This window comes from Mytilus galloprovincialis, chromosome 13, assembly GCF_965363235.1.
Source record: "Mytilus galloprovincialis chromosome 13, xbMytGall1.hap1.1, whole genome shotgun sequence".
NCBI lineage: Eukaryota > Metazoa > Mollusca > Bivalvia > Mytilida > Mytilidae > Mytilus > Mytilus galloprovincialis.
In genome coordinates, this window is record NC_134850.1 from 34835411 (window position 1) to 34855543 (window position 20133).

Below are 20133 nucleotides of genomic sequence, written 5' to 3' on the forward strand. Positions count from 1 at the left end.
GCAATACCATTGTTATCACATGCATGTGATAAGGAAAACTTCTTATTGAACAGCTGGTTTAATTCTTCGTTTTGTTTGTTTTTTGTATAACGACCAGTAGGAAACATTTTCTTGATTTTGAGGACGAAAAGAATTTGGCAATAAACAAAATAGGTAGCTTCTGTAAGGTGTATCCATTGGGAAGAAGGGTGATAATTTTAGTTCCGGCAGAAAATGAAGGCATGTTGGATAATGGAAAAAAAACTTGTGTCGGGCGAGATGCCACTTTAAAAGATGTAAGGATTTTTATCATTCAAAGAACGAAGAACTTGACACTCCATACACGATGAATCTGACTTATCGTCTAGTTTCCAACAGAGCTATTTCGTGAATTCATTCATTCAACCAAAACTTTTCTTTTTCATGCGTTTTACTGTCGCGTTTGAGGAGTCAAGGGATTGCTTTACTTCTATATCCGAGACAACCGTTAAGGTCGCTATCAATATCTATTCATATAAAAAAAAAAGAAGATGTGGTATGATTGCCAATGAGACAACTGTCCACGAGAGACAAAAATGACACAGACATTAACAACTGTAGTTCAGCGCACGGTTTTATTAATGAGCAAATCCCATACCGCATAGTCAGCTATAAAAGGCTCCGATATGACAATGTAAAACAATTCAAACGAGAAAATTAACGGTCTTATTTATATAAAAGAATGAACGAAAAACAAATATGTCACACATAAACAAACGACAACCACTGAATTACAGGCTCCTGACTTGGGACAGGCATATTCATAAATAATGTGGCGGGGTTAAACATATTAGCGGGATCCCAACCCCCCTATCCTGGGGCAGTTGTAAACCAGTACAACATAAGAACGAACTTCAACAATCAGTTGAAATAGGCTTAACTCATCAATATAAAAGAAGACGTGGCCGGGTACTTATACATCCCGCCAACAAAAAGACAGTTGGGACAGATCTGAGAGTACTCGCAGTTATCTGACAGCTAGTTCAAAGCCACTAACAACTGATAAAAAAATCATACATCTAAGACTAAACTATCAATCCGTACACATCCAACATCCAATGGATTTAGTGTAAAGACCTCATAAACAGTCAGAGAAAAACATGACCTTGTGCAATGCCAAATTAAAGGTTTACGCCTATTTGTTGGTCCGTTAACTTCTTGTTTTAATTGTGAATACGTGCTTTGCCTGCTGATTTGTCTACTGATTTGTTATTTCCTCATTTAAGGTAGGTTAATCGACATGTATAAAGCGTTAGATAAACCGTGCCAGTGGTTCTTTCAGGATTTAAAAAAATGGTGAATAAGTGTGAGTGAGTCCGATGCAAAAGTTTTGACTTGCACTAGTACATCATGCGATGGATAACAAAATATTTACCATGCAGGGTCTCGTCATGTTTTGTCAGCTGAATAATGATGGTTTCTTGTAATTAAGTGTAAACAAGTTTCTTTATTTAAACGTGTCTTATAGTGATTAAGATGATAACACAATGTTGACTTCTGTACCCTTATTTTGAAATTTTTACCAATTGTGTCTGTTTGTTTTGTTCTTGCATAATTGTCAATATAATGGAATTTTATGTGACTGTCATACAAGCAAAAGGTTTAGCTAGCTATAAAATCAGGTTCAATCCACCATATTCTACATAATAAAATGCCTGTATTATGTCAGATATATTACAATTGTTATCCATTCGTTTGATGTGTTTGACCTTTGATTGTGCCATTTAATTAGGGACTTTCCTTTTCGAAATTTCTTCGGAGTTCCGTATTTTTGTGCTTATACTTTTTACGTTATACATTAAACATGTTGAATAATTGATTTGCTATATAGGTATTGCCTACCATTCGAAAGCACTGACATTGTAAGTACTAGTATATACATTGGTTGACAAGAGTGATCCCATGAAATACACGGAAACCAATACATGTTAACTGTGACAAATGTTAATTTCCTTGTTTTAAAAACATCACTTTTTGTCATGCCGTGATCTTGATAACTTACTTTCCAACATTTATTGTCTCTTTGCAGGAAACCGTACACTATATTCATGTTTTTTTTTAATCCTCGCCCGACGGTGTATGGTGTATAGGTGTCCCATTGGTAATCTTCTATTTTTTTAAAAACTTTTTAAAGCAAAAATGATACACATTTATTTAATTAAAACAAATCCACCTGGATATCCGTAGGCCGCACGATATTTATAACCATATACCAGGAGACAAAATTTGTCAATATGTGAAATTGTGAATGAAGTATCCTCTATATTACATCCAAGCTGGCAGATATACTCTTATAAACAGTATTGAACATCTCAACTGGTGGTACATTAACCGCATGAAATAACAAATTACCGCCATTAAGACGAAGACCATCTACATTATCATTTAAACGTTTTACTGTAAACCAACTAATTTTCGCGAGCGATTTAATTTCGCGACTTTCGCGAGGAGACTAATAACGCGAATTTAAATAGTCGCGAATATGTATAACTTGAACCTTTTCTTATCTAACTACCTCAAGTCAATTAGATAATCGCGAAATTTAATCGCCGTGAAGTGGATTAGAAAGGGCTAAACGCGAAATAAAGTATACGCGAAAATAAGTTGGTTCACAGTATCACAATGGTGTAATTGGTAAAGTCGGACGACGTGGTTTGTGTGGTAATGATGTAGTTGCTAGAAAAATGGTCGACGGCGGGCGGTAAAGTCATGAACGGATTGACAGTAACATTTGACCATTCTTACATTGTTGCAAAGTAACCATGACTGGTCACTGGGCGTATCCATCATTTGATAATTCTAACTGATTTACATATTGCTTGAATGTGTTCTTATAGAACCCATTCTTCCCCTAGATATATAAAATCGTAAACTGATTTCTTGCAACTATTCAAAGAACAATATGTTTGGCTATTTTCGGAACAATATATATCTGAGGAACTTGAACTGTCTGAGCATTTCTATTTGGAAATTTCTTTCACCTAAATTAATGGGAGAATCCATATTTACAGACAGTACTGCGATTAGTTTGTCACCTTTTTTTGTTCCATCAGTTTTCGACATCTTCCGATGTAAATAATACTCCTCAAAAAGCATTCTTTATAAGAACGTCCGTAGTATTGTTTCCAGGTTTTAACTTTTTCCTTACGGAAGTGTTGCCTTTTATTGTTATAAAACCCACCGATTGGGTGCCGTTCGATTATAGTGCAATAATGTAGTTTCTCCCGATGTCCTTAACAGAAAACTGGAGTGTTTGGTAGGTGTGTTCGAATGATAGAAAAAACGGTTCAGTAAGCACAGTTAGTATCAAATTTATATTAGAAGTGAATAGTGCTGCATGCTTAATTTTGAGAAACAAGCATATATGCATTAGAAGTTGCCCTTGAATTCGTCAAAGTAATTCTGCCGAAATAAATAGATATAATTCTTTACGTCACTATTGGAAATAGTTGAAGTTTGTTTTAAACGAAATTGTATTTTTAATTTGCATTTATATAATCACGATGTCCATATTTAGCATGCATGTACTTGCTGCAGGAAAAACTATCTATAAACATTGACTCATAAATAATACAAAGGGTTGCAAAACATCACGGACATATGGAAAAAAGAGGAGTGAATATCTTTAAATATGAATTTAGTTTTAAAGTGAAGTGATTCATATAGAACATCGCAATGTAAATAAATCATCAATAAGATTACGAATGAAATGAGTTTACCAAACGGCATAGTTAATATAAAAATGAAACGTGAATTTTGAAACTCTTTCATTGCATTTTTGTATTCAACTTACTTAACAAAGTAAATATAATAACCTGTTAAATAAAAGTAGGCATAAATGATAAAAAAACCACGGAAAAATTATATAACAATAAGAATAACAACCGAATCCACTGACAGCAAAACACAAACAACTACAAATTGGTGAGGTACATAAGGCAATGTAAATGCAATGATTTCCTAAAAAGAGACCACCAAAGATAAATAAATTATCTTCGTCTGCCATGAAATGTGTGGACTCCCGTATAACAATACGTGAATATTGTCAACCGTGAAAGCTCTATACATACGATACCGTTATGTCGTTTTTGTAAGCTTACTGTTTATGTTTGCTTGAATTCAATTGTGTTGTTTGTCTGTAATGTATATTTACACAGTTTTGACTTGTAAATCCGAATCATTGTTACATTAACTTTTAATATCAGCTTGGGTTGCTTACCAAAGCTGTAAACATAACAGAACTATGAAAAACTAGCATACAAGTAAGCTGTTAAGTTTTCTATAAATAAACTCATCATAGACACCAGGATGGAAATTTGTATTTGCGTCAGATGCGTAAACCAGGTTTGGCCTGACATTTTCTTCCCTAAATTCCTGGACAAAGTCGGTAGTATAGCAGTTGTTTTCACTTGTTCCGTTAATTGACAGCGTTTGTTATTTTTTATGGACTTTCCGCTTTTAAATTGACGAATACTTTACCCTACCGTCCTTTGAATACTCTTCTCACACTGACCTTTTATTGAAGTAAAAATAAATTATTGATAAACATCAGTCGCATAGCTTGATCTATGTTATAACAAAAGATTTAATCCCCCATAAGCGATCGAGGGGAAGAATTTGAAGAATAGATAAACAACCTATCAAAATGAGTAGCTGTCGTTTAAGTTATGTTACTTTTTTGTATACTATGTTATGCTCCCAAATAAAGAATAGAGAAACGAATACTTGATTAGCATAAACAAATGTTTCCTAAATCACTAATTTTTCTCTCTTTTGACATTTTTCTCTAAATCTATATCATTGTAAAATAATTACATTGCCACACACGTTCCAGCTTATTGATTACTTTCGTCTATAATAGAGTAAAATATGCACTTGTACTTGAAGAAATTATCAAAGGTTCCAGGATTATAATTTAGTACACCAGACGCGCGTTTCGTCTACATAAAACTCATCATTGACGCTCATATCAAAATATTTATAAAGCCAAACAAGTACAAAGTTCAAGAGCATTGAGGAGAGACAGGATATCATACTTATTTCTGTATTTTTAGATAATTGTTGATTTCCTCACCAAATAACCAGGATTACTTCATTATTTATTTTATTGAAGGGTTCTTGGAATACTTACATGTATAAAGGATTCTGAGAATACTTTACATGTTTAATGTAAATGACAACAGAATAATGGAGTCGTCTAAAATTGTGTTGAAGGTAATATTTATATATGAATAATTATGTATTTAGTTTGTTTTTGTTTATAGATATGGCAATAAAAATTCAATAGTATTATTGACAGTGTATAAATTACAGTTTAAATTGAAAACACTGCCTTTATGTTCCTAATACCGTAAGAACAATCCCTATTCCTTTTTCGCGAATTTGACCTACCGAACTATACTATTTACCGTATGTTAAATTAAATGAGCAACCCGACAGGATCGGCTTGATGATAAGTGTTTATTTCTCTTTGTTGTGTACTATTGTTTGTCTGTTTGTTTTTTTTTCTTTTGTAGCCATGTTTGATTTTTTATAAAGAAGTTGAAATGTCCATCTGGTATCTTTCATTCCTCTTTTAAAGCTGGAAATTTAAAACAAGGAAGGATGTCTCTCATTCAATATAAATATTAACCTTCTTAGCTACGACAGAAAAAAATCTGTTACACTCAATACTGACACAGCATATTGCATGCCCTCGAAAATTTAAAAAAGGAGCAAATGGTCACGAATTAAACCACAATCTATCGTCGCCAATTGAGTATGGCCAATAATCTTCAAAAGCATTGAATAACTTATCTTTACAAATTTTTATATTAAAAAGTAAAAAGTAAAAATTTGAAGTCATATAAGGTCGTCTTCTCTTATGAGAAAGATAAATAAGATGATTAAAGCTGTTAAATTTTATACTTGATCATCATTTATGTACGTTTCGGCAATAAAGTTTATCGATAGTTAGGTTGAAGGAATTCCTAAAGGCACCTATTGTGCCCGTTTAGAAGCAGTCATGCTGATTTACTGTGACAAATCACAGTTTACGCCCAAGGTCAATAAACGACCCGTCGATATTGATGAATTCAACAACACCTACCGTTTGTTATCTTGTTTTCGTGAAATAAGTATAGATATACTGCCGAAATTTTATCAAAGAACTTACTTTAAATAAAGCGAATATCAACAGCGAAAAAAAATAACTGTTGATTCCTAGATTTAGATAAATTAGTTTTACACAAGAATTTCAGCACAAATACATACGAAAAAATGACAATTATTTTGAGTTTCAATCCACTAAATCTTAATCTAAATTACCTTTTTTTTCTAAGTTTTGCTGTATCCATAGAAAACGTATGCAGACGGTATACTCATTTTTACGGTGATGTTGTTTCCCGAGCCCGTTGATTTAAATATATACGTTAGGGTAAACTTATCGTTTTTTAAAGTTAACTTATTCTAATAGGTTACCAAGACGACTTTGTAACGGGATCTTTTCGATATGATTTTATCGGTGTGAATATTGATTTTGTTAATAATATATCAAAATCAAACTAGATATTGTTGATATGCAATGATGATATTGTTGATATGCACTGATGATGATGATGATGATGATGATGATGATGATGATGATGATGATGATGATGATGATGATGATGATGATGATGATGATGATGATGATGATGATGATGATGATGATGATGATGATGATGATGATGATGATGATGATGATGATGATGATGATGATGATGATGATGATGATGATGATGATGATGATGATGATGATGATGATGATGATGATGATGATAATAATTTTACATTATTTTAGGTTACTGTGATTATACACTTCATTTTAATTGTGTGGTAAGTAATATATCTGATCTTTGCATTTAATTCTTACACTAAGTTATATCAGCGTTTTAAAATACTAAATGATAAATTTGGATAAAAGACTAATACACTTAAACCTTTTCACACTACATTTTGACGAACTCGGAATATTTACTAAATTCTTTTATTAGCGGTGTGGGGAGTATTTTACATGTCAGGCCTTTGAAAGGCTTTGTATGCATAGATATCATGATCTTTATTTAAGATGACAGTTGCTAACTGCTACTACGCCATTTGATATTTCGTGGAGCGCTGTCCAATTGACAATCATACCGCATCTTCATATTATGTGTATTGTACGTTTCCTTTGTATTTGTCTGGTTCTACGCATGCTTTTAAAGTGTCATTGTCAGTATCTTTAACCTTAACAATATTTTAAATTTCTGTACAATATACCAAGTAGATCAGATATCAAGACTGACTGGCACAAAGTCTTTAAGAATAATAACTACTGGATATATGCAATATCTGTTATGAATTTAGCTTATTTATAAAAAAAACCTTAAAAAAACAGTTACGCACATTGTTTTTATACTACATATTTATTTTTATTGATGCAGGGCAAGTACAAGCAGCTTTTTACCGGAATCTTACATTTATATGAATTTGTTTGTTTTGCTGATTGGTGTATTGGCCAATGTACATAGTAAATCTGAAGAGGCAGTTTTCTTGGTTTGTTATCTTTCATCATGTGATATGTTTATTAATTAACCGGATGCTGTCATTAAGAGTTTTCGTCATTGTGTTTACGCATTTTTGCATTTTAATATTTTATGCATATCTGATGCGGCAATGACCAAAACGCATAATTGCAACATCTTTACGTCATACATGTCTTTTTTTCAAATGCTTTTGTGAGTGCAAGCAAATTTTCAAAACCATAAGCTGTTCTAGATGTAAAACACACATAAAGTAATAAAGACAAATAAACTAATATTGTCGTGTATTATTAATTCGTATATTTTAACAAATTTGATTCGTATACACGTTGTTGTTATACTACATTTTTATTTTTATTGATGCAGGGCAAGTACACGCAGCTTTCTACCGGAATCTTATATTTATATGAATTTTTTTTGAGTTGCTGATTAGTGTGTTTGCCAATGTACGTAGTAAATCTGAAGAGGGTAGAGAGAAAACGTCGGATAGCAAAAAAGCATACTGCACAGCAAAAAACCTATTACACGGTTATTTTTAGAATATCTGAAAAACGATATACTTTGATATTGTTAAACGTTTTGAAACAAATGATATCTGTAATCGGCTATTTGACGCAAAAAAATATTCAAATACATAAGATGTAAAAAAAAAAAAAAAAAAAAAAAGTAAATGAAATAAAAAATAATATGTTGTTATTGTCTAAGAGACAATATGATATCATTCCAACAAAATCAAATGACGATTTTGATACACATATGATCGGAGATTAATAATATATAACAAATATAGCCTTTTTATGAGGTCAATACAGGATATATCGACCAAGGAAGTATATCGACCTCGTCCTCAGTTAATATACTTCTTTCGGGGCCAATATATCCCTTGTATCGACCTCATACAAAAGCTATATTTGTAAAGTATTAAACCGCTATTTTGAAGAAAAAAAAACCTTCTAGGAACCCATCAGTACAAAATTATTTCGGGCTAACATATTAAAGCAAGTGGACATTAATTAAACAAAGTGAATGCTGATCATACACATTTAATATATTATTTTCAATAAACTTACACGTTATAGTCGGTATTTTGGTGAGGTTCCTGTTGCCTAATCTTTTAAATGATTGAGTAAAACAAAATTGTTCTAAATAAATAAAAAAATATAATTATAATTCAGCGGTTAAAGTTCTCTTGCTTATGGTTTCAGTTTTTTGTCCTCCATTGCATAACCATTGGACAAGACATGTTATTCATTGGTATATACCAACCTATAGGAGATGCAACATATGAGGTACCCAAGCAACCTAGTAAGTATATTTTTACTAGAGTGCTTGTTCTTTCTTTTCCACAAACACAGATTTTAGGTTAGTCAATATCAGAAATATTAGGCTCTAGTTGAGCAAAGTTAGCTATTTTGTTATGTCATTTTTGTTTTATCCCTTAACGTTTTTGGTCCTTATACCTTCCTGTTAAATATTGAAAAGCGCTTTGACACATCAACTTTATATTTTGTTGTTTTCAATATTTTCGGGATTATCAAATCATACATCGAACTTTGAGTTTTTTTTGAGAGAATAAACACGATTTGCCTCAAAACACAGTAAAGAATTTAGTACGACTTTTTCATCTATATTACGTTTTTAAGTTTCAAGTTTGGGCAATATGTCAAAATTTAAAACAAATGCCCCTAAATATACTGTATTCATTCATACATGTGCTGGAACTGTTCCATTGTTTTGTAAATACTTAGATCTTGGTAGAAGATGCTACTATGCACTCCTAGTTTCAAAATAATAAATGTAAAAGTTCTCAATTTTGTGCACCTGTTCTTTAACATGTTTAAAAATGAAATGTAAAACATACTTGTTTGTATACATAAAGATTATTATATTGCTTTATATTTTAGACACTGTAAAGAATGTGTACAGATTTAGTCTTGGGTATCCTTTTGCCGTAATGATTCCAATCATTTGTAAACAGCACAACCTATAAAAAAAAGCATTCCGGGAATAAACAATCTTACATCAAACTGACCGCCACCAATTCAATACAAAAAACAAAACGCATTGAAAGAGAGGAAAAAGATAATATATCGAAAATAAACTTACAACGCCATTGCTTAAAAAGGAAAAATGACAAACAGACAAATTAAAGTTCACAAGACACAAGATAAAGACTAAGCAACACGAACCCCACTAAAAACTGGGGGTCATCTCCTGTGCTCCGCAAGGGTAAGCAGATCCTGCTCCACATGTGGCACCCGTCGTGTGGCTCATGTTAATACAAATCAGGGAATAAGTCGTATTCGGTAGGTCACATACGTGAAGAGGGATGGGATTGTATATTTTACGACATAAACATATTCGATATCATCTGTGAAACGGATATTCCATAATAATCAACCAAAGCATGATGGCGTCCGTAATGTTTACATGTGATTTTGTCTCAATCGCAATACTTCTTCGATTTACATCGTTTTAAATAGTGTCTTCTCCTTCATGAATCGATTGCCCAACAATAAAAAAGGTTAAAAGACACAAAAAAATACAACCATTATAAAAAGTAATTTGAGAACAAACCTAAGCAGGGAGCCGGGGTAAGATTTTATTTGACAACCCTGTAGTGTCAATGAAATATGAAGAATTAAAAGGTAAGAACGTTCAAATGGATGCATTGTCCGCGCCAGTCAATAATTTTCAATATTAACTCAGATTTTAATACGGAATATCACTCTACTTGCTTGGATATTGGTTTTAAGTTAACAAAACTAGCAGAACTATACATTGAAAGATATGAATGAATGAATATCTAAACTTTGAATTACGTAACATCACATATTGAATATTCTTCTTGAACTGTACATTAGTATATGCATTTTGAACTTGATAATCAAACCAGTCACTGCTTTCCTGATGTACAAAGTGTGGCAAGAAAGACGAGGAAAACCGGTTCAGCTTCCATGTAACATTCCATGGATAGGTATGTTTTGGTGTTGTCAATGTTTAACCGGTTAACCATCGGAATGACCGAATATCGAATACGTTAACCAGTTAACCGGACTTATTTCAATATAAGTAGACTGACATGTTTAATCCCTCCACATTATGTTTGTTTGTGCCTGTCCCAAATCAGGAGCCTGTAATTAAGTGGTTGTCGTTTGTTGATGTGCTACATATTTGTTTTTCGTTTATCATTATTTTTTTCCCTAAATTAGGCCGTTAGTTTTCTCATTTGAAATGTTTTACATTCAGGTCATTTCGAGGCCTTTTATAACTGACTATGCGGTATGGGCTTTGTGCATTGTTGAAGGCCATACGGTGACCTATAGTTTAAATGTATGTGTCATTTGGTCTCTATATAGGAGTTGTCTCATTGGCAATCATACCACCTCTTCTTTTTTATATTGATATAAAGGAGTAGGTTCAGTAAGACCCCTTTTTGGCCCAATAATATATCAGTTTTACAAAATTGTGAAAATGAAAACTTTTACCTATTTATTGGAAAGTAGAATACTTCTGCTACATACATAATATGAGCTGTTTTGATCAATATAATGCACATATATCGGGTACTAGCATCATTAAGTTATGCTAAATTACTAAAATCTTCACAATTTTAGCATTTGAGTTAAATCTTAGACGGTTTTCGTCTTAAATGGAAGTGACCGCAAAGTGTGTTCATACCTAATACTTAAATGTAAGTTGTAATTGATGGTAAAACGTAACATATATAAAGGTTGAGGATGTATCATTCCAGCGGCATCTGCTCCAACAATAAAGCGGAAGAAAAGATCGTCGAATTCTTCTGAAGCAGATTCGGAAATGGTATGTATTCCATCTTTCTTACATTTCAATTAAACTTTTAGAATTAGAGATTAAAGACATAACAGACCCAGCTTCTTTCGCCTTATTTTAGACCTATACCTCTAATTTGAAATACATAGTCATCTAAGTACCAGAATCTATGTCAAACGAAAAGATTTTAATTTTGAAATAATCATTCAAGAGCATGCAGTAACTAAATAGACTCTGTAAAACGTTACCAGTGTCTGAGCAGAAAGTTAATGAACTAGGAGTATGTCAAAGAATGTCTCGTCCTTTTTCTAAAAAGTTTCATCGAAAGAATCCAGGACCTTGTTCACAAATAATAAACAATGGTCTTGAAGACAATAACAATCAAAACCAAGGAGTAAACAAAGACTAAAAAAACCAAAGGACATTTACATCGACAGTTATAAATAATAAATAAGAAACAACACGAACTCCTCTGAAAACCGGGAGTGAAATCAGGTACTCTGGAAGGGGAAGCATTTCCTGCACCGTATACGGCACCCGTCGTGTTATTTCTTTGTTCAGTTCGGTAATGATGGAAGGTTATTATGACTGAGGAAGAATATCAGTTATTATTTCTGACACACTTTTGTAATAATGGCCAATCAGCTCATGATGGCGACCGTACAATTTCTTGAGTGATGACCTTAATTTGATTGATTCATAGCCCTTTCTTAGCAACTTTTGAGAAAGCAGTATTCGTTCCAGTATAGATTCTAGGTACTGACGTTATTTATTATCTTAATAACGTGTCCTTTTATTTGTCTTTATGAATATAACTGATGCTGTTTGGTCTGCTTTTGATGGTATTCATTTGAAGTGGCTATGTCTTATACATCCCGTCATTGTGTTATTGTTCTATTATAATTTCTGTATTCTTGTATCTAATTTTTTGTTATACGCTTTGTCTATATGCATTTGTGGTATTCTTTGTTACATTCAATATGGCTCTGTACTTTGTTTTATTTCGTTTTATAATTTTTGTTTTCTTGTCTTTCATTTTGGCTAATACGCTTTGTCTATATGCCTTTTTGTGTTTCTTTCTTATATATCGTCGCTGGGCTTCCAAAATGTCGTATATGACTTTTTTGGCTAAAAATACTTTTTGACACCTATAGCCTGGGCGGGAGGAAATCTTTGGTATTACAAAATAGCATACAGCTAGACTAATCAAAACGTTTGAAATAAGACATATTACAAAATTGCCGATGTCAGTTGTTTGTAAAGGTTGCTTCCAATATGTTGTATTAACACTTGAAAATCGTTGTATAATGGCTTTGGGAATACAATAATTGTACATTTCTTTATTTCTGTGAAAATAATTCAAGTTCCCGGATAATCCAGAAATGCTATTTACAAAAATGTTCAAGTTCACATACGACATTTTGGAAGCATGCATTTTGTCAAAATTTTCAATGCCTGTTTGTGAGATATTTATTTCTTAAAATATTTGTAAACTACAACATTTTGAAATACCAGCGACGATATGACGTAGTTATGGACTTAAACATCCCGCCACTGTTTTATTTTGCAATGGTCAATGTTTGTCAATATGTTGTTTATTTCTGGAGTGATTAAGATGATAACACAATGTTGACTGCTGTACGCCTATTGATGACATGTTTGCCTATTGTGTCTGTTTGTTGTGTTTGCACATCTTTGTCAATAAAGTGGAGTTTTATGCAACTGTCATACAAGTGAGAGTGTTTTGGACGTATCGATAATAAAGGCGAGTAAACACAAAAGCGTCTTCAATGTTTCGTATGCTTTACTAGAGTCTAAAATATACACAGAGACGTCGTCAAGTGACGACGTTGCGGGCCTATTGTTACGTAAAATGGCGGTAAAACGTTAAGCAAATAAAAGAGTATAAAATACTAAACTGAAACTATAACTAATTCACAACATTCTGGGGGCCGCAAAATGCAATTATTGTTCATGTATTGTTCATAAGAAGGGTATTGAAAAAAACACTTTTAACAATTAAAGTTCATATTTCCAATGGCACCAGTTTCACAATTGGTCTTGTTGTAATCAGTCCATTTGATGTACGAAGTTTGACTGCTCTCACTACTCCATCTTTCCCGCTGATCAAATCTTCTATTACTGCTAGTTTCCACATCATTCTCGGTGAATTGTCCATGATTTGTACGACGGAACCGATTTTCACATGTGCGCTTTGGTCTCCGGCGACGCGATGAAATTCTCTTAATCCGGTGAGGTATTCCATTCTCCATCGTTTTGCAAAGTGTTCAATCAAAGTTACTTTATGATTAAAACGTTTGTTTGCTTCTGTGAAATCTAAATTTAAATTATTGTCCTCTGAATCAGAATTGTTCTCTTGTGATAATCTTCTTCCCTGCAGTAGATGTGACGGCGTTAGCGGCTCTGGATCTCGGATGTCGGACGACACATATGTAATCGGACGATCGTTGATTACACGTTCAATTTCTATCAAAGTTGTTCGTAATACGTCAGAATTTACTTGAGATTTCCCGAGCACTTTTTTCAATGTCGTTTTCGTAATTCCAACTAGTCTCTTCCACCATCCACCATACCACGGTGCTGCTTTCGGAATAAATTTCCAATTAATCTGAATGTTCATTTCCTTCGGAATATCATGTGAAGCGGAAACAAAGGTTGGTGCATTGTCGGAATACACAGTACTGGGAATTCCTCTCCTACTAACGAATCGTCTAAACGCTAATTTGAATGATTCCATTGTCATATCTGTAACAAGTTCTAGGTGAACGGCACGAATACAAGCACATGTGAATAGGCAAATATACGATTTTGTAACAAGTCCATTATCTTTAACGAATAGTGGTCCAGCGAAATCAACACCAGTTGTCGTAAACGGAATCATATCGGTGACTCTATCCTTTGGTAGCGGAGGCGAAATTTGCTGTGGAAATGCTTTTCCGGTCACTTTTCGGCACTTTACACATTTCTGAACGATGTGGTTAACGCATTGTCTAATGGAAGGTATCCAATATGATTGACGGATTTGCGTAATTGTCTGTCCAGCACCAGAATGCAACATCTGCAGGTGCGCGTTCAATATAATTAAGTCCGTAAATTGATTTTTCTTCGGAAGTAACACTGGATATTTCGCGGAGTCGTCTAGCTGTGAATTGTGTATGCGCCCGGCGCATCGAATAACACCTTCTGTATCTATGAACAAGCGCAATTGTCTTACTAACGGTAGATTCTTGTCATGTGACGGGTTTGCGAGTTGCATCTTTTCACTACTGAATTTTTCATTTTGAATATCTGTAATCCATGTATAAGTTGCGCGGTCGATTTCATCTTTCGTAATAACTTTTCCGTGTCTAGCATATTTCCTTAAGTTATACGGTCGCTTACTTTTACATATATTCACAAATTTAAACACGTAGCATGTAACTCGTAGTAACGTCTTTAATGACGAGAATCTTGATAGATCGATTATTTTCGAAATTCCATTTAATACAGACGGTTTTATCTTTTCGCTGTCATCTGTTGTCGTTAACAAAAGAGTCTCTTGTTTAACTTGTGGGGTCCATGTAGGCCAACTGGTCTCATCCGATATCCATGACGGTCCTTGCATCCACAAAGTCGATTCTTTGAATTGCGTTGATGATATTCCTCGAGTTTGAAGGTCGGCTGGATTTGAGTCTGTTGGTACGTATTTCCAGTCGTAGTGCTGTGTCGTTTCTTTAATTTCTATCACACGATTCTGAACAAATCTTCCAAATGATTTTAAAGACGAAATCCAGTGCAGAACGATCTGACTGTCACTCCATAGTACTGTGCGTTGTGGTTTTAGGGTTTTCGTGAGGTTTTTAGCCATTCGAGCTCCTATTACTGCAGCCATCAATTCTAGCTTTGATAATGTCATTTTTGCGAGCGGAGCGATCCGGTTTTTTGCAATTACTAGAGAAGAAGTGTTTCCTTTACATAAGTAGGCACTAGCTCAATACGCGCGTTGGCTGGCATCAACAAAGACATGTAATGTTATTTTCTCGTTCTCATTTTGATCGTTAAAATAATGTCGTGCGATTTTCGTTTTAACAGTTACATCTCGGATGTCATCTAAAATTTCATACCATGATTTGACTATGTTGCTAGGTAACACCTGGTCCCAATCGTATCCCTCTTTCCATAATGTTTGTATCAGTAGCTTAGCTCTTACAGTCACTGGTCCAAGAATTCCGAGTGGGTCGTAAATTGACGATGATTTACGCAATACTTCTCTCTTTGTCGCTTGTGAATTATCAGTACCTATGCGATCTTCATTTAGTTTCGCAAATGTCAATATGTCTGACTTCGCATCCCAACGCATTCCAAGAATTTTCGTCTCGCTATCCTTATCAAGTACGTTTGCCTTTGTAGCTTCGTTGCTAAGTTGATTGCTATTTGACTTCCATGTTCTCAAATTGAATCCTGCATTTGTCATGAGTTCTCTAGATTCTTCAAAGAAATTTAAGGCGGCTTCTTCCGTATTGACACTTGTAAGTACGTTGTCTACATACAAATCACGCTTGAGTATTTCAGCAGTAGCACTTTTAACCGTTGATAAATGTTTCAATAATGTAGCGTTCAGAATAAATGGCGAACATGTCGCTCCGAATAAAATTACCTTGAATCTGTAAGTCTCGAGTCCGCTCTTGGGGTTGCTTGGATCTCTAAGCCAGAAAAATCGGGTGGAATCGCGGTCTTCTTCGTCTAGTCCAATCTGGAGGAATGCTTTCTCAATATCAGTTGTTAATGCGTATTTCCCGTAGCGGAATCTTGTAAGTATATCTGTTAGCTTATTAAGCTGTGGCGGTGTAGAAGAAAGGCAATCATTTAAGCTGGGTGATTCTGAATCTTGACGACAACTGCAATCATATACTATACGTATCGGTGTAGTCGATGAATCTTTTTTCACTGGGTGGTGCGGAATATAATGCACTCGATTAGTAGTCTCATACGGGGTTTCAACCTTCTCTATGAAACCTCGATTTTCTTGGTCGTTGATAATGTTACCGTATATCTTTAGCATCTCTGGTTCTTTAGCTAGTCTGTTTATCACGTTGTATGTTCTCTTTTTGGCGATCATCGCGTTGCTAGGCAACTCCGGATGTTCCTGTTTCCATGGGAACTTGGCAATGTACCTATTGTCTTTCAAATGAATGTTATTCTCTTGGTAAGTGGTCATTTCTTGTAAGTCCGTTTTCGCTTTTACTTCCCTGTCATTTTCTGTTCCTATGGATTCGATTTCCCAAAATTTATGTATTTCACATTCTTCTAGTCTGTGCGGGGTCAAAATATTCATAATCGATGACGTTGATTGATTATTACTGTTAGTGTTCAATTTTATATGTTGCCTTTATTTATAGGTCCTGATAGCAAGTATCCAACTTTGGACTGTACAGCGGTTGGTCCGGAACCTCTAATTACTCTGTCTCCAACTATATCCCAATAATAATCGGCGCCAACTAAGACTGATATCTCAAAATCCTTGTCCTGTAAAGCTGGGTGGGCTAACTTCAATCCATTTAAATGCGTAAAACTAGACTGGTTCCTTGCGTATGTATGTATCGGATAAGCAATCTGTGGTACTATAAGAACTTCAATAGGGATAAGCGTATTCGTTATACCTTTTATATAGATAGTAGCAATTGGTAAATTTCTAACCTTCTTGTTGGATTCACCGAAACCGGATATCGTTATCGCTTCTTTCCTATGTGGTCTCAGGTTCAATAAATCGGCCATCTCTTGAGTGATAAAGCTTCGCTGGGCTCCTTCGTCGAATAGTATATTGGCGGTGTTAAAATGTGTCTTGTCATACGTGATAGGTGCTATCGCGGTTTTCAACAATACCTGCGATCTAACCGATGATGTGGATGAATGCATGCTTGCGATTGCGGTATCGGTATCTGGTTTTGATGTACTGCTATCTTTAGACTTGGTATACAAGTGTGTTTCATTCTTTGAACAAATGCTAGTATGGTGTCGTTATTGCAGTTTTTACATGTTTTATCGGATTTGCAATCGGCAACTCTGTGATTTCCTAAGCAATTGAAACATGCCTGTTTTTCCTTAACAATTCGTTTTCGATCTTCAATTTCCATGACATTTTTACAAGCTAATGGGGCGTGAACTCCTTGACAAAACGGCTTCTTGTTATGTCTCTTTTCCCTTTCTGATTTGCGTAGTTGCGATTTGTACCCGTAAAGAATGCTGATGTGGGTGTGTAATTTGGCTCTATATCATTCCCGTTTACCGACTGACCCGCTTCCTTAATCGTAATCTCATGTTGAATAGCTTGCCGTAACGACGGCAAGTTCCAGTGGTCGCCTCCGTGGGCACGTACCATGTTTTCTCGTACATTCCCAGGTAGTTTATTTAATATTATGGGCACTAAAAGGCTTCCGAACGACTCGTGAGACTCCCCTATACTTTCAAGGCCACGGATGTAGTTTTCCATGCTGTCGTAGAATTTTTTCAAATGTGTAATATTTGACGTTGGACTAGGAAGGCTGATTAAACTCTGCATGTATGTTTGTATTATCTTGTGTGGTTGACCGAATCTTTGTTTCAGTACATGTAATGCTTGTCCGTAATTTGTGTTAGTTATTTGTAGACCTGCTATGCATTGGGTGGTTCTCCGAACAGTTGAGATTTCAAATAATTAAATTTCTGTACATCGTTTAAAGACAGGTTATCGTGTACGGCAGCACTAAACGAATCCCAAAAGGGTTGCCATTCTAACATATTCCCGCCGAACGTTGGTAAATTTAACTTGGGAAGTTTGTGGTACATGCTGGAGTTTGAAAAAACGGACGCTGATGTATTTGCGTGCATGAAACTGGGCTGTGGCTGACTTTCTTGATGATTCGTGAAATTAATAAACTCGTGTGCATTTGGGTTTAGCAATGACTTATTTGACTGTTTGTCTGTGATTTCCGATTCCTTAATGATTTTTGAAAGTTTGGTTACAGCCATTTCTATGTCATACGTGTATCTGTCGGCTTCCTCTATTTCTTCGCTCACTTCCTCTTCTGATAATTCCTCCACAATTTTCTCGTTCAGTTGGTCGATCGTTTCCTGCTTCTTAGCAATAAGTCCTCGAATGGTAGAAAGTTCGCTAACGTCATATTCCTGCAAAAGTTCCTCGGAACTCGGTTCCACTTTCTTTAGCAGCTTTGTAAGAACTCCCCGATGTCCAGCTCGTCTGGTCTTCATCTTCGTTGTCGCGGTACTCATCTTTCGTATTCTTCAGTTTTTGTCAAGGCAGCAATGTTTTGGACGTATCGATAATAAAGGCGAGTAAACACAAAAGCGTCTTCAATGTTTCGTATGCTTTACTAGAGTCTAAGATATACAAAGAGACGTCGTCAAGTGACGACGTTGCGGGCCTATTGTTACGTAAAATGGCGGTAAAACGTTAAGCAAATAAAAGAGTATAAAATACTAAACTGAAACTATAACTAATTCACAACAGAGAGGTTTAGCTAGCTATAACCATATTAAATCCACCTTTTTCTACATAAGAAATAGCCTGTACCAAGTCAGGAATATGACAGTTGTTTTCCATTCGTTTGATGTTTTTGGGCTTTTGGTTTTGCTATTTGATTAGGGAGTTTCCTTTTTGAATTTTCTTCGGAGTTTTTTTTATGAGTGTATTTTTTATATATGATGTGTTTTCATCTGTTTTATTTTGTAATCCGGGTTTGTTTTCTCTCAATCGATTAATGACTTTCGATCAGAGGTATGCTACTGTTGCCTTTATTTGATATAGTTTACTTAATTTGTAGGAGACGGATCTAGTTGCAGGCATTATCACGGTCTTGACAGATCAGCTGAAAGGTGTTTTGATAGAACAACTACGCGATTGGTAAAGGAAAACAGTCGCTTGTCATCGATATTAATGATGATACCATAGTGTATTATTTTTTCTAACGAATCTGTCCATCTGACAATATTAAGTCTATTGAAAATAATGTTCTCCTTGCAATAATAATAATAAAAAAAGTACTAGCTTTCCGTAACGGCTTACACCACTTTACGTATGATTGTTCTTTTGTATAACATTGTATAATGTTAATATTCGCATTCGTGAAAAATGTAAATGATAAAGTCCTTGCATACAGTCATTCAATTTACGATTATACAAATATTTTAATTATCCTGCATGTAGTTCATCCTCATGATTATGATACGGATAATTATAGAATAACTAACCGAAGAATTTAAAAAGAGAAAAGTATTCAACGAGTGACCGAACAGCACACTAATTCACAAAAGCGTGTAGCGCATGAGTTAATTATCAGTGTTAATTGGTCACGAGTTGAATATCTTTCGATATTTGTTATTCTTTTTATTACATTGGGAAATGTCTTTTCGTTTTAAATAAAAGTAGAAAATGTAAGGAAGTATAGTTATCATAGGTACCAGGATTATAATTTAGTACGCCAGACGTGCGTTTCGTCTACATGAGACTCATCAGTGACGCTCATATCAAAATATTTATAAAGCCAAACAAGTACAAAGTTGAAGAGCATTGAGGATTCAAAATTCCAAAAAGTTGTGCCAAATACGGCTAAGGTAATCTAAGCATGGGATAAGAAAATCCTTAGTTTTTCGAAAATTCAAAGGTTTGTACAGAGGAAATTTATAAAATGACCACATTATTGATACTCATGTCAACACCAAAGTGACTACTGGGCTGGTGATACCCTCGGGGACGAAACGTCCACCAGCAGTGGCATCGACCCAG

The 20133-nt window shown here is 34.6% G+C and overlaps 1 protein-coding gene across 2 annotated transcripts; it reads left to right on the forward strand.

The window, feature by feature from the left end:
* Positions 1-5125: 5125 nt before the first annotated feature.
* LOC143056555 (type-1 angiotensin II receptor-associated protein-like) lies at positions 5126-19417 on the forward strand. Of its 2 annotated transcripts, XM_076229658.1 has the most exons (8): positions 5126-5232; positions 6839-6873; positions 7461-7572; positions 8765-8864; positions 9464-9497; positions 10424-10536; positions 11314-11381; positions 19172-19417. In XM_076229658.1, the coding sequence occupies exons 1-8, from the start codon at positions 5179-5181 to the stop codon at positions 19253-19255; spliced, it is 600 nt and encodes a 199-aa protein (XP_076085773.1). In that variant the 5' UTR covers positions 5126-5178; the 3' UTR covers positions 19256-19417. The 2 variants fall into 2 exon arrangements, with proteins under 2 accessions (XP_076085773.1, XP_076085774.1); XM_076229659.1 differs by lacking the exon at positions 7461-7572 and having other exon boundaries at positions 5181-5232.
* The last annotated feature ends 716 nt before the right edge of the window (positions 19418-20133 follow it).